Source organism: Mauremys mutica, chromosome 7 (assembly GCF_020497125.1).
Source record: "Mauremys mutica isolate MM-2020 ecotype Southern chromosome 7, ASM2049712v1, whole genome shotgun sequence".
NCBI classification, from domain to species: domain Eukaryota; kingdom Metazoa; phylum Chordata; order Testudines; family Geoemydidae; genus Mauremys; species Mauremys mutica.
In genome coordinates, this window is record NC_059078.1 from 21,761,080 (window position 1) to 21,776,697 (window position 15,618).

The 15,618-nt window shown below is 55.1% G+C and overlaps 1 protein-coding gene across 5 annotated transcripts in view; it reads right to left on the minus strand.

Moving 5' to 3' along the window:
* Positions 1 to 15,618, minus strand: part of PLXNA1 (plexin A1) — a 290,782-nt gene that overhangs the window by 66,050 nt on the left and 209,114 nt on the right. For 4 of the 5 annotated variants that reach the window (XM_045025437.1, XM_045025436.1, XM_045025438.1 and 1 more), the window contains 7 exons: positions 6,865 to 7,016; positions 5,874 to 5,994; positions 5,072 to 5,208; positions 3,958 to 4,125; positions 2,414 to 2,507; positions 1,248 to 1,487; positions 182 to 325 (listed from right to left, as the gene is read on the minus strand). In XM_045025437.1, the coding sequence (XP_044881372.1) occupies positions 182 to 325; positions 1,248 to 1,487; positions 2,414 to 2,507; positions 3,958 to 4,125; positions 5,072 to 5,208; positions 5,874 to 5,994; positions 6,865 to 7,016 (1,056 nt within the window). Of the gene's footprint in view, positions 1 to 181; positions 326 to 1,247; positions 1,488 to 2,413; positions 2,508 to 3,957; positions 4,126 to 5,071; positions 5,209 to 5,873; positions 5,995 to 6,864; positions 7,017 to 9,383; positions 9,615 to 15,618 lie in introns of those variants that run through there. The other variant, XM_045025440.1, reaches the window with a different exon arrangement.

Here is a 15,618-nt window from a genome sequence, read left to right on the forward strand (position 1 = left end):
AGGGCTGATAAACCATATCCCAGCTCTGCTTTGGAGCTGGAGGCTCTTTGTCGCGGGCCCCAGACACACGAGGCTTGTTCAGCGGGAAGAACAAGTGCCCAGTGCATGGCATGGTGCGGTCCTGGCAGCACCTGCGAGGATGCCAGGGCCCATAAAGGCCCGTCGGGGCAGTTTGCATTACCGTGACTTTGTGCTGTCCCGTGAGGTTTGGCGACTCGCACAAGAGCTGAGTCTCGGAGACTGTCAGGGCGCAGGGAGTGTCACCAATCAGCACCGTGTAGTTCAGCCGGGAGTTACCAGCAGCCGGCGGGAGCAGGTTCCGGCCCTTTAAGGGAACAAGGAGTGAGATCATTAGTTCTCCCACAGCTGGATTCTCCCATCACCAAGCAAATTCTCTCCCTCAGCCTTCTAACCCCAGGGAGAGCAGGAGGCTGCAGGGATCCTTCCGCTCCGCTGTAGTCCCTGATACAGGTCCAACAAGAAGTGAAGGGGGAGTGGGAATCTGAGCCAAGGAGATACAAAGAAGATGCACCCAGAATGGGCCAAACCCCTGGGGCACGCTCCCTGATTGCAGTGCAGTTACCCCAGGGATGACTTTGTCCCTGAGCTCTGAGAGGAGGAACGCCCCTCCCACCCACGGAGACACAGGGTTAACCAGGGGGTGCCCTCGTCTAAAACACTCCACAGCCCTTCTGCAAGGTTCTAAAGGTGCCACATACTCACCCGCCCCATGGGGGTAATTAAACCAGGGCTTCGTAACCTGGGGAGCGCGACCCCACCGGTGCCAAGGGGTCCCAACCATGCTGCCCTTCCCATACTGCTTAGGGGGAGGGAGACAGTTTGGAAAAGGGAGACTCCGTGATTTCCATCTCCGTGGAACACGCTCCTTTGCCTACCTCCTGCAGCAGACCCCAACTGCATCAGCCTTTACCTATAGCCAGAAAATCCCACCTGTCCTGCAGGCAGAGGGTTTGTACGGGCACAATGGGGTTCTATGGCTCTCCCACTGCTGGGCATGGAATACCGCCCCTTCCCCACTTACCTGGCCAGAACAATCCATTTAACCCCCAAGAGAGCAGCTGCCGGGCCAGCAGCTCTGACTCTGAATTGATCCATTCCATCCCCGTTTGAGTTCTCTGACCTGCTGTATAGGCACTGCTGGCCCAGGGTGGAAAAGGAAGCCAGAGATCTGGGGCTGCAATAGGGCAGCACAGGCAATGGGGGAGAAGAGCTGTAGGGGGGCTTACCTTGAGGATAAGGGGAGAGCTGGGCTTGAGCTCCAGCATGCCAGAGGGGCTGAGGGGCTCGAAGACGGGGTCCGGATAATAGACGAAGCTGGTGGTATTAACAATCAGCAGCGCCTGGACATTATCCATGACAAAGCCAATCTCATCTGGGCGGTCACCGATCTCTGGGGGGCTCCGGGACGGGTTGTCGATGGATGGAGCGTAGCACAGCATGGTGGTGTCGTTGTAGACAGTACAGTTCTACAGAGGGGACAAGGCACCAAGGCTGATCAGACAGTCTCCCATCATCTCAGGCTGGGCTACCGTCTGATCTCACAAGCTAAGTTAGCTCCAGAGTGCTCAGTCCCAGGAAGGGAGACCCCCTGCAAGAAGTAGTTGTGCTGAATCTGTCAGGGGGCACTCTTCCCTCCGAATCACCCCCGAACCTCAGAGGTGCGGTGCTGTTGGAAGCCCTTCTTGTAACGGAGACACAAAACCAAAGTACTGAGCACTTGTGGCCATTCAAAATCCAGTGACATTTTGCACAACGGCTGGTGCTGGGCCACACCTCATCCATAATCCCACCTTCTCACTGCTCCCAAGTGAAACGGGATATAAAGTGGAGCCCCTATATCTTCCCTCACCACTTGAGCACTGCCTGTCAGCTCCCCCCGAACTGCCAGCGGGATACCGGATTCTTCTCCACTTCCTGTCCTAGACTGTAGTGTAGTGTTGCTGTGCAAACACCTCATGTTCCATCCCAGAAGTGGCTGCATTTCAGTGCTGGGTGAGGAGACTCCTGTATGCATGGGGCCTGATTTTCAGAGAGTGGATGTGAGGAGAGACCCTGCCAGGGACTGGAGCTTTGCTGTCCCCCGTTGGTACCATTTCTGCTTCCAAAGCACTTTCATGAAACAGCATCCAGTTCCCCACTCCTCTCCCTCTCTCCAGATCTCTAATCCCATCCAGTCACTTTCTCCCCCACCAGTGACAGACCTGTTTTGGCCCCTCCCCAGGTAAGACCCGGCTGGCTTGGTGTCTCTCGTCTAATGACTAAGAGCGTCAAAGTCACAGGTACAAAGGGGAGGTGGCAGAACGTGCTTTTCACTGGTGTCCTGCACGGAAGAAAGGCCCTCCCTCCCCAAACCAGGCACAGGGCCTCTCCAGACAGCTGAAGATCTACTTACGTTCTCCCTCTCAGCGCTGCCGTACTTGGCACGGATCCTAGGCTCTTTGATAGTGGCCAGGTTGGTGCCTATCACAGTCAGCAACGTCCCACCACTAGGAGGCACAGAGAGGAAGGAGTTAGAAGAGGCTGTTCTGGCACAGGGCACCCAGGCATTGGTGAAGGTTGGCACATGCCATCGCTGCCTAGCTTGGAACCTGTCCCAAGGGACTCGCTTGTAATACTGGAATATGGGATCGTCTCTCCCAACTCCAGTTTGGAAACATCCCAGCAACCCATCAGCGTGGGCCAGGTTCTGCCATTGGGAACAATGTGCCCACCTCACTTATGGTACCACGCTGGCTTCTGTCCACGCAACAGGAACAGCTGACTTCCACCTTCAGCCACAGCGGCAGATCGGCCAGAGGCTTCCATTTGAAACAACAACGCCCCCGTGGACCATTCCCATAGTGCTCGCCCGCTGCCACCTCCTGGCGAGCAGAGCACCGAGAGCACGGCACAGAACCTGGCTGCTTTGGGCAAGTTCTCTGCTGTGCCTGTCGGCTTCCTGCTGCTGAAAGGTGCTGGGTCTGCAGTCCTGGCGACTGCAGATCTCTGCAAGCTCACAGAGCAGCTACAGCAGGTTGCCATAGGGCGAGCTTCCCTCCGCCACAGACCTCTGGGATGTGTGGGGAATTCAGTCTCCAACGACCCACTCAAGCCTTGGCCACTCTGCTGAGGCAGCCACCAGGGTGCCGATTGGGGGTGGGTTCTGGAACATGTACACCTGCCTACCAAGGGGTGAGACCCTCCCACCCCATCTTAACACAGGTCCCCGAAGCGGCAGCAGCTGAGAATGTCCAGGGTACATTCCGACTGGCAACCTCCCTTGGCCATCCAGTGAGACCCAGAGGAGTTTGGGAGTCAGAAATGGAAAAGCGCACCCAGGTATGCTCTGGGGGCCAGGACAGAGCCTTCTCTGGGTCTTTGCTTTAAATGCCCCAGAGCAGCAGGGCTTCCCCCCAGGCTTCTTGGGGAGCCTATTTCACAGCCAGGCTCCAGGAGGGCCGATGGCATGTGCAGTTTAATCGAGTCCTTACCTTCCGCTCCAGCCAATTCAAGCCTTTTAACAGCACATGTAAACCCTTCAGAAATCCCCTGGTGGGAAATACTTTCATGTTATTCGCTGCAGCCAAATGCCAGGCTGAAAGTCCTCTCCTCTTCTGCCCCCTGCCAGTCTAAGTGCTGCAATTCCAGGAGTGTGCTGAGGCCAGGTCCCATGCCGGGCACCCCTGGCTACTCCTGCTTCCCTCCCAGTGCTCTGCAGTGTGTCCTGTAGCCAGCCCTCCAATGGCCTATGGTGGCAGTGCCCAGAGGCCCTGGTTGGGATGGGAGCCCAGGCCTGCTAGGCGCTGTGCAGACATATCAGAGGCATGATCCCTGCTCTGAAGAGCTATGCGAGGGCCCCACCTCTCACACATACTCAGCATATACTCACATCTGCTACGGCCCATGGGCAACTCCTCCCCCGGTGAGCATGAGGATCCCTGCCCTCTGCAGATTTACCTATTGATGCTCCACTCTGGGTCTATCTTCTGGATGGTGGGGTCCTCTGTGTAATTGTACTTCACCTCGGAGTTACTCAACTCGGCCCGGTTGATGTTGATGAGGATGGGTGACCCACCAGGGCTCTGGCCTGGTGGCGTCCGGCACCGGATCTCCCGAGCGTTCCTCCTGGGGACAAGGCAGAAGAGCCATCAGATATCGAGGAGGCTCTGAGCATCTCTGGCTAGGGGGAGGGGCAGGACGGCATCTCACTCTGGGCTGCACATTGAGCGCCAGACTCTATTTGATGGTTACCAGCCCTCGCGGGCACCCTCCACCTCCTCCTACCCCAGAGGTGGGCCCAGCACTCAGTGCTAGAGGCGGGACAGAAAGCCACCCGTTGCACAGGTGCCGCAATTGTGTTGGAGAGCACCCCCTTGTCAGTTCAAAACACAACTTCACCCGCCAGCCACAGGACCTCTGGGCCAGGAAGTTTCTGGCAATCAGAAAGGGAGCCCTGTGCAACCCCTCCTCAGTTCTAGCCACGGCCTCCAGCTGGGGGATGGGGTGCACTTTGGAACCTGCTGACACCGCTCCTGGTCCCGCCAGCCTTGGGCAAACCCAGCAGTGACAGCGCCCGAGCACTGCCCGCTGTCTCTACCCATCTCCCCCCCTTTCCCCGGGGAACTGCTGGTGAAATTGTCAGTTAACAGAGAGAAAAATAAAACAAAAGGCAGCAGGAGAAGCCAGTGCGACTCCCGAGCGTTCCCCATCGCGCGGCTGCTGCAAACAGCAGCGATTAGGGCTGATAACCAGTAATTACCGCAGGAAAATATTTAAAGAGCCGCTCCATTATCATCCCTAATCTAAAAATTATCCACTTCATGCCTCAGGGCTTTGTGATTTTAGAGACAAAATCCTCATTCTTTGGTCTCTTTCAGGATCCTTGGAAATAGAAAAGCCAGGATTTCGAGGGAGAAATTCCAGAGGAACCTGGCAAAGGCACCTCACTCCAGAGCCCTCGCTCCACCCCCATCATGGCTGTGGGTCCACTCCCCAGTCTCTCCGCACAGCCCAGGGATCATACCTGACTTTCCAGCCCGCCCCAGGGATCCCCGGTCCATGGAACCCCTACCATGAAAAGACACAAGGTCGTCCCCCGATGGTCACTGTGACATCACTGCCTGCATTGAGGTGGTTACCCTCAATGCTAATCCAGGTGCCCCCAGAGAGGGGACCCCGAGCCGGAGTCACACGGTAGAAAGTGGGCGTCTGTCAAAGAAAAGCAACAAATCCAGCAATTCAAGCGTGAGCAGCGAATGACAAGGTGCAGAGCCAGAAGCTGCACAGGTGGACGATGGTGAAGGGGGCAGCTATTGGAGCAAGATGTGCAGGAGGTGGGAAGTAGCTGTCGGACAGCAACAATGCTCTGAAGTTAAGGCCAGTGTCTAGAGGAATCCCATACCCAGCTGAAACTGCAGAGGCGATTTTAGAGAGGCAGAGCAGTAGGCTGAGATTTGACCAAGACACCCCAACTCTTGCCAAGAACCCCTGGGGATCTATAGTGACCAGTGGCGAGGAACCTGTTTTTTCTTTCCAGCTGAAAAACGGTGCTTCCAAGCAGCAAAGTGTCAACTCAGAGCAAGACGCATTGTGTCTGGAAGCACCGGCTCTGCTTCCTGGAGTGTCTGGGTATTCCTAGGTCTCCCATCCAAGTCCAGAGCCAGCCCATCCCTACTTAGCTTGGGAGACCTGACAAGGTTGTAAACCAAGGTGGGCTCATTGCAGGCTTCAAACTGGGACCATGTCCACCCCTCCTCCCCAGAGATTTGTTTCTATGGGCTCTGGTGCCCCTGGGAGGGAGCGGGATTGGTAACTACAGGGCAAGGGGAGGCAGACACGCTGGGAGCCAGAGGGATAATACCGTATAACCTTACCACAAACGTGAAGCTTTTGGGGGATGTGGCCCTGTAGCTGGGGGAGCAGTCCCTGATGCACACCTCCACACGGGCATCATGGACTCGGCCTGGGCTGGCGTCTCCGATCTCACACACAATTCTAGGGGAAGCAGGAAAGGAGCTCTCAGTGCATTTGCCATGGCGGGGCTGCTCCGCGGAGCTACACATGGATGCCCTGGAGCAGAGGGGCTGGGGAGCCGAGGGCTGGCCGGGCTGGGTGCATGTCTCCTGGAAGAGCAACTACCATGACGCTTGACTATAGGACCATGACTAGTTTTGCACAGCTCTTTCCTTGCCACCTCAGCCCTGAGTTCTGATGGGCTGTTAGGATTCACACAGCCTAGCCCATGGAGACGTAGGAAGTTACGTATGTGCTTGGAGGGGAAGGGAAGGGACAGTCCAGCACTGATCAGCTGTCAATGGAGTAGATCTCATGGCATAAGCTGAAGCCCCTGGCTGCCAAGGAGCTCCATATGAGCATGAGGACATGTGGAGATCTTCTCCAGAGAGCACGTGTCCCCCTTCACCTCTGTCCACAGCAAGCAGAGCCGCCCACTGGCTCTCTCTGACTGTTCAGGTTAGTTCTTCATTGCCGTCTAGCCCAGGGACAGGCCTGGGGGGGCTCATGGGACCAGAAGAGCTGGGTCGACAGCTCTCCGCTGACTGAGATCACAGCTCTAGGCTAGGAAGGCAGCAGGGGACACTAGGGCCAGTCTAGAACTGGCCAGCGTGGCCTGCGGGCTGGGTGGGTTTGCAGCTCCACAGGCGGTGTCAGAGCCACCTCTCTGCACTGGCTGGGCACGGGCTCTGCCCCTCGCTGCTCCAGCTCAGTGCCCCAGCGTTAACACCAGCTCCCAGCAGCAGGGGTGAGCGCTCCCACGCAGAACACGTGAACCCCTCCAACCTGGAGTCACCATCTCTGGCTAGCAGACCAGGGCACCCGCCCGCCCCCTGCCAGTTGGGCACTTACTGCTCCGCGCTGATGTACTCGCTCTCGATGGGGATGCACATCACTTTGCCGACCCGCACTCCCATGCGCACATCCTCAAACTTCAGGCCCAGATTCTCCCCGGTGATGGTCAGACGGGTCCCTCCCTGCCTGGGGCCTGTCTCCGGTGACAGCTGAGAGAGAGCAAAGCAAAGCTTGAATTGGAGGCGGCAAGAGGACAGGGAGAGGGCACTCTGGCCAAGGATACGAAGGCAAACGCTTTGGGCTATGATAAAGGCCCAGGGGTTCTTACTGCGCACACAGAGCAGAACAGCCCCAGGCTCCCCCGAAAGCCCCGCAGACAGTAAGCTGCCTGGCACTTCGGTTATCTGCCCCGGGTGGCGGAGCAGTGGAGTTAACCCTGTGCTCCAAGGAATCTGGGTCTTTCAAGGCACTGAGCCACCCCCTCTAAGTCACAGGAACTCTGCACATGCCCACAAGCGCCTGCTGATGCATAAGCACAGACAGTCTGTAGGCCCAGCTGCAGGGACAGCCATGGCTGCATGGGGTGCCAGGCCTTTGGGCAGATCACAAACACTCTAGAATCAGGACCACACCCTGGCCAGAGGACCAGCTCCACCACACTCCTGCTGCCCTGGCAAGGTCAGCAGAGGCCCCGCCGAGAGGCTGCTGCCTCCGAAGGCAATGGACGCTAACCCCTTCCCCACAGCCACCTGGGCCCCTCTCAGCAAACAAAGCCTGAGCTGACGCCAGCTGGGGAGAGAAGGGAGCCCCCGACTTTGAGACAAGCCTCATTTAGCAGGATGATTCCCAATAAAGCAGACAGGTGTGGCCTGACAAAAGCCAGCACGATGACGGATGAGCAGAGAGGCGCAGGCCCGCCACTGCTGCTAACAAGGTAATTATGGGCAATTTTACACCAGATTTCACTGGCCCCGGCGCTCAGCACACACCTGCAGGCATTAAACAGAATTAATGGGGGAGTGCTGTGCTCCCCTGCCGGGGGGCTGGGTCATTGGCAACATGGAGCCTGGGGAAGGGAAGGCAGGAGGAGGCTGCCCCGGCACTTCCCACAGGCAGTGGATTCTTAGAGTGGGGAGCGAGCTGACACGTTAATACAGGGGCAGCACCTTGACCCAAGAGCATACATCTGACCTTCCCACACCCCAGCGGGGAGCGCTGGGAGAGATCGTGGCGCTGTCCTTGACAGCCCCAGGTTGCTATGGAGAAGGCCTCAATGCCAGAGCCAGCTCCTTCCTTTCAGTGAATTTTCTGTTCAAAGTCCTGGCTGGCCCTTTCCTCCCCTCCTCGCCCCAAAGCCCACAGTAGCTCCCTTTGGGCTGCCGCAAAGCCAAGCTGGCCTAGTCTATCTGCATTCATGGCAAACCTGGCCTGCTATAACTATGGGCCTTGGCTGCTTTATCAGCTGGGGATGTCCCCCTCCCAGTGGTGGGCGTCCATTCTCTAGACACAACTTCTCTCCAGCCAAGAGCCAGGGCAGAGAGGAGCCCAGGGAAGGAAGAGAACCAAGCAGTAGCCAGCCCTGTCTCAATGCACCCGAGCCGTGAGGATCTAGGAGCCAAGCTAGGAGCAATTTCAGTAAGGCAATCTAGTTCCTCGCCACAGCAATGGCCACTGCAGGGTTACTAATCATCACCTAGCGTTCGCACACTGCATCTCATCTTCAAAGTGCTCTGCAAACATCTCCGTGTACAACTAATGATGCTGTTCAGAACAAGTCCGAACTAATCACCCCCCACCGAGGCACAGGCTTGCTTCAGGTCAGCAGTAGAGCTGGTGGCAAAACCCAGGAGTCCTGGCTCCCATTCCTGCACTCTGACTCACAGGCCACGTCGCACGTTAACTCACAGCAGGCTCAGGGCAATCACACGCCGTGAGCCGGAATTTATACGACAGTAAAACTGATTTGGGCTTTGGGGTTTTGCTGTTTGCCTAAATTCAATCCAGCCCTCTGCTAAAGTCCCGGATCAGGACTCATTAAGGCAGCTGCAGCAGGCGATCAGATTTGTTCTCCCCTAAATTGGGCTCCGCTGGGGCGGTTGGCGAGAAGCGGCTGTTTGTTCGGCATTTTTAAATTAGTGTTAAAAGCTGCCCCAGTGTGTTAGATTCCTCCTCCTCTGTGGTGAAATTGACAAGGGCCATGCACGGGGGGAGCGACAACCCCGGGAAAGAGATGACACTGCTCGCACTGCTGTGCGGGAAGGTCACAGCTAAACAAGGCACATGGGAGTGAGAGCTGGCAGGGAGATCGGAGGCTCTCCCAAACTTCCCACCCCCAAATCCCCACCCACCCCGGCTCCAGCCCTGACAAACAACATTGCTCTTCTGCTAATTGGTTTCACAGGGTCCTTTTACATAAACCAGCAACTGGCTCCTCTGAGCGCAAGAGGAGTGCTTGCTCCTCAGACCTGCCAGCCAGAGTGGGCGCAGGGACTGCCAGTGGCAGAGAACAGGGCGCAGGCCAGGCCAGCTGGCTGGTAAATCGTTCCTAAGGGGGCAGCCCCGTTCAGTTCCATACTGGGTCCCTTCTCGTACTAAGCACTTACGTGCATGCCGGATCAGAAGGCCCCTGCTCGTCAGACAGGCTGGAGAAAGAGGATCTGTTTGCAGAGATGCTGGGAGCACAGAATCACTCACATCCAGTGTCAGGGTCACCATCTCCCAGCTAGGAGACAGCTGCCCCTAGGGAGAGGCTCAGGCTAGGCTGGTTGCAGCAGTACAGCATCCCCTCACCTCTTCCCATCACAATGCTGTGTCAACACAAAACAACAGCACGTGACCACACAGGGGGCCAGACGCTGCAACGCAGCATTGCTACACGACTGGGTCTCACAATATCAAACACAGAGAGGTTCCCCCTGGGATCCCTCTGCCCCATGCTCTGATCCCCGGACCCTGCTTGCATCTTCCTCAGGCTGGATGTCCTCAGTGCAGGAGTCACTGAGAGCAGCATGGGTGCTCTCCTGACTGCACTCCCAGTCCCGAAGACACTTGATTCTAGCTCTGCTTTATATTGTGCAGCTGGTCTGGGTTAAATAATTGCAGCATTTCTGCGCACAGGCACGCTCCACCGTCACTGTGCAGCACCCACAGCTTTGTATAACTGTAGGACCTACAACCAGCGCAGCAGCTGAACACAACAAAACAGTCGCCAATGCCCCCACACCCACCCTCTAACCATAGGCTCGAACAAAGATGAGCACATGCTGCCAGGGCAGATGATGATTGCTCATTGATTTATTTATGCAGGACCTAAAACTAGTGTGGCAATTTCTTAATTTATTTTTAATGATTTAGGGACAGAGAGACCGATATCAGGAGCAGACAGCAGCAGCTAATTGGATGCAGCTTGTAGCCAGCACATGCCATGTCTGATGCACTCAGCGTGAAAGGCGAGAGCCCAAATTCCTCAGTCACTCACTCAGTCCCAAAGTCAGGGCCCATGTGTAGAGAGCAGCCAGCCTGTGGGTGCAGTGAGCCCCCTCCCACGAAGGGGAATGTTAAGGGCCGGATTTCAACATGCTCAGCATGCCCAGTTGGGGCCAGACTTTCCAAAGCCCCTTATTTAAGTGCCGAGCGGGAGCTGAGCTCTTTGGGATCTCTGGCCCAAGCTGTGGGTGCAGACTCCTTTGGAGAATCCTGGCTTCACGGGTTACCCCTCTGCCCCAAGACGAGTTCTAGTCTAGGGCTGGTGTATTTTTAAAGCTTCCCAGAACAGCACCGAGACACGTGCGCTTCCCCTGGATTCACACAGTGGAGTTATCTGTACCAAAGATGTTTGATAAGCGGATGCCTGTTAGCCACAGGTGGGTTTCCCATACAGAACATCCCCATCTCTCCCACCTACCCAGTTGAGCCAACACCCCAGCAGCCTGCCAGTGCGCAGCCCCACCTGGGAATAGCTTGGCCTGAGGGTTAGGAGGCCTTGTTACAAGCCCGTCCCTTGGGAGCTCCAGCTCAGTCAGGAATCCAGGCTGTTCTAGAAGCTGTAGCAGCACGTTCTGCTCTGGCGAGAGGGAAGGAGAGAAAGCACCAATCCACTGGCCTGCACGACTGCTGCTCCCACCAGGCAGAGGAACAGGCAGGGGAGAGCCCACTTCCTGCGCACAGAGTCCTGGCCTGGATGGCAGAAGTGCAGGCAGTAGCAGCTGGGTTGGCTGCCATTTAAAGCAATCAGCCCTCGTGGCTTTAAAAGCACTTTCAGGGCTATGACACTGCAGCGTTCCACCTTCCAGACACTTGGAAAATTCATTCCTTGACCTCTCTGATATCACAGGGCTGTCCCCCTTTGAAATTTTAGGCAAAACTAGAGATCCTGAAATGAGAGGCTGACAGGGCAAGTGATGGGCAAGCTTCTTCCTAACATAGCTCTGCCAAGGCACCTCACTTCTCACCTGCAGCGCTCCCTGTATCTCACTCCTGGCTCCCATTCCCTTCTCAGTGTGTCAACTCCATCCTGACCTACAGCACCCCTTACCCCAGCAGCCCCTGAGGCCCACCCACATGTCCCCTCCTGCTGCCACTGAAGCCAATGGGAATTCGGCCACTCACTTAGAGGGACCAGGATCGGGCCCATGTGAGGTCATGTGAGATCAGGGCATCTCTTCATATGCAGAACTGGCTTCAGATAGCTCAAAATAAGGTGACAGCTGGTCTCCTGGATGGCAGACATACCATGAGGAGAGCAGAACTGGGGTCATTCCAGTCCTAAAGTGACTCCCAGGCAAACAGCAATCTACATAATACAATTCCAGGAACTCGCCGTGTGTCTCACTCCGAAACCTAAAATCTCTGTTGACTCAGTGTGAAGCGATAGCTACAGCTACAGTCATGGCTGAGAGCTCTTTCTGTTTAATCATCACTGGGATGCATGGTCTGCTACCATCCAGTTTTTAAGTTCTCAGCCACTTGGGCTTTTTTACACATGTGACTTTATGAATTATGCCCATGTGACAGCAGGACTTTTAGCTACTAGTACATAATCAACACGTTGGCCCTTCCAGCACCTACTAATCCAAGGAGCTCACTACCCTTTAAAGACAGTAACAAAGCTTCCTAACCCTCTTAGGAAGCAGGTCACTATCATTAGCTGCATTTTACACATGGGGAAACTGAGGCACGCCGAGGTCTCAGAACATTTTCAGACGTGTCTGCTAATTCTGGATGCCTCAGTTATTGGGGCCCCAACCTGGGGCTTCGTTTGCAGCCGTTGTGTGCACCTGCTGTTCCCACTGACTTCAACCGGAGTGACAGGAGCACACTTCCTGAAAATCAGGCCCTAGTTGTCTCGAGCTGGGCACCCAAACATAGGGGCCGCTTTTGAAAATGATGGCCAAGTGGCTCGCCGGCAAAGCCAACGTGACTCCCAGTCCTGTGACATCTGAGTTCTCATGCTTGGGCGTCTCAGCACCAGACTGGCCTTGTGTGATTCTAAAATATCAGTTACCAGGTCACCTTATAATGGAGCTGGCAGGCCTTGAAGTGCCCGTCCCTAGAGGGCTATGCTGGGATTCTCCCTGGCTACCACACCCAAGAAGAAGGGGCTCAACTGGAGAGCTCTCAGCACATTAGCCTGAGCCAGTGGGAAGAGAACGGATGATGAGGTGCATTTCCAGGTCAGGATTTACACAGTGTGTGTGTTTTAGCTGATGAGGAAGGTAGGCGACAGGTAGCAAGGCATGTTTCAACATCCAATGCCCAGAAATGCTCCTTCTCCTATCACTCCGTGCCCTGCCCCTAAGATCATTAAAACTGAGTAGATCTTAAACCCCTCATAGACTTCATAGTCAGGGCCGGCTTTATGAACTGTGGGGCCTGATTCGAATACCTGGCGGCAGTCCTGGGCTTTGGCGGCGGGGGGTGGGGGGGGTGCGTCCGCTCCGGTTCTTCGGCAGCACTTTGGCGGCAGGGGATCCGCTCTGGGTCTTCCGCGGCACCAAAGGACCCCCCGCTACCGAAATGTCACCAAAGACCTGGAGTGGACCCCCCTCCCCCACCGAAATGCCGCCGAAGACCCGGAGTGGCCATCACCACCACCCCCCGCCGCCAAAATGCTGCTGAAGACCCGGATTTCCCCCCCCCCCCACCCCATGGCTGCCGGGTGAGTAAAAAAAAATTTAAAAATTAAAAAGGCATCTACGGCACAGGGCCCTCTTAGACGCGGGGCCCTCTTAGACGCGGGGCCCAATTCCCAGGAATTGGGGGAATCGGCCTAAAGCCGGCCCTGTTCATAGTCTTTACATTGTTTGTTTTTCCTTCCTGCAAACCCTGCCCAGCCTGAGGCAGAGAAGCTAGGTGGGCCTGTTACCTTTTGTAGGCCAAACCCAGCCCTAATGCAAGCAGGTGCATCTCCTGATGACTTCAACAGGAAATGCGCCTGCTTTGGCACTGGATGAATTTGGTCCCCTCTGTCTAATCAGCATCACTCTGTTTTTAGCCAGTTCCAATGTCAGGATCTTAGGTACTAGCCCAAGGCTGTAAGGCTGGATATGCAATGCCGAAGAGCAGCCCCTGCTCTCCCCATCCCCCTAAGCAAGCTTTCATTGATGTTTATTAATTTATTAAGGAAGTGTTATTTACTCCTTCTCATAACACAAGAACTAGGGGTCACCAAATGAAATTAATAGGCAGCAGGTTTAGAACAAACCAAAGGAAGTATTTCTTCACACAACACACAGTCAGCCTGTGGAACTCTGCCAGAGGATGTTGTGAAGGCCAAGACTGTAACAGAGTTCAAGAAAGAACTAGATAAATTCATGGAGGACAGATAGCCAGGCTGGACAGGGATGGTGTCCCTAGCCTCTGTTTGCCAGAAGCTGGAATGGGCAACAGGGCATGGATCACTTGATGATTACCTGTTCTGTTCATTCCCTCTGGGGCACCTGGCATTGGCCACTGTCAGAAGACAGGATACTGGGCTAGATGGACCTTTGGTCTGACCCAGGATGGCTGTTCTTATGTTCTTTTGACTGCTTTAATGCTAGCAGACATTTTGGAAGAGCCATTAAACCTTATGCTTCAGGGTTTAAGCCAATCTCTCTTTGCTGGAGGCTAAGAAGTTTCTTGCACCTTCCTCTGAAGCATCTGGTGCTGGGCACGGCTGGAGACAGGACACTGGACCAGATTGCCCCCGGCTCAGAGCCAGCATGGCAATTCCTATGTGATTTAAACCTTGGCAACAAGGGGTGATAAGAAAACACTCCTATACGTAGAAAACGGGAGTCGGATGAATCCTTTTGTTGGTCATGCACACAGTATGGAACAGTGTCTTGTGCTTAGAACTGAGGATGGCATCAGAAACCCTTCTGCCAAATCCATAGCTGACTCGCTGCAGGACCTTGTCACTTCCCGGTCCTGTGCCTTGGTTTCCTCCTCTGTAAAAGAGGGATAACGGTCTTTACCCCTTCCATAAAGTGCTTGTAGCTGCAGTCCCTGGGTGGAAGGTGATGGGCCAATCCAGCTCCCAGAGCAGAACGTCTCTCAGGCTCTGCGGCTCAGCCCATCTCTGCTATAGGATGGCTCAATGCTCTTAATCACTAGTATTTTTTATCATTAATTTGAAACAAAATCCCAGTGGATGGGTGACAAGCAGGCATTGTCAGGGCACGGTTCCCACCCACTGCTGTGAATGGCAGGCATGTGCCTGCAATGGAATTACACTTCTCAGCAGGGCCAGTGCAATAGTCACCTCAGAGCCAATAACCAGCCCGAGCTGAGTGACTTTGGGGAACAGGAGAGGCACGACTCTCATTTCCAGCCTTCATCTGATAGGACACTGAAACCCAAATAGATTAGATACTGTGCTGAGACTCCAGTAATTAACACCGTCAAGGCCTGCCTGGCCCGGAATCCGTGGGTAAATAGAACACATCAAATAGAATTACCCACCAATCTCTCCTAATGCACTTGGAGCCTGGCCCAACAGACATGTTAACATTAATATACACAATCTTATTAACTGAAGGTCATAAAAGCTGTCACAGACCAGAGATGATGAACTACCACTGCCCAGGGGGCAGGGAAGAAGGGGGAAAGAACCCAGACCCATGGCTTGCCTGGGATTCCACACCAGGATCCAAGGAAACCTAGGAATATGTGAGGAAGGTCGGAGCCTCTGGGCGTGAAAGCACCGAGAGAGAGGCTATTAGTCTGCAAAACCGGGGAGAGGGAATAATAAACAAGCAACCCCCGATACCAAGGCCACGTTTACACTACAGGGACCATAGTGGCATAGCTACATGCCAGCAGCATGCTGGGATGTAGTACCGCCTGCACCGACGGAAAGGGGTTTTCCGTCACTGTAGGAACACCACCTCCCCAAGCAACAGTAGCTACATCAACAGGAGCATTCGTTCACTGACCCAGCTTTCTCTGCCTCGGGGGTAAGGACAGCATCGCTCAGCGGCTTTTTCACACCCTGGAGCCACACAGCTATGTCAACCTCCATTTCAGGTGCAGCCCAGGCCTAGGAGCCTGCCATCTGAGGATCTCAAAGCACTAACTAATTATGTGGAATCATTATCACTATTTTACAGAGCAGGGTAACTGAGGCACAGAGCCAGGGTGTGACTTTGCCCAGGATCACACACAAGTCAGTGCCAGAGCCGGGAACAGAATCCCGGAGTCCTGGCTCCCAGCCCCTTGCGTTAATCCACTAAACTGCACTTCCCCCTCTGTACAGAAAGATGTGACATCCCCACCCCCATCGCACGGGAAGGCATGTGCCCCATGGGTGTCAAGGGATCAGCAGCAACA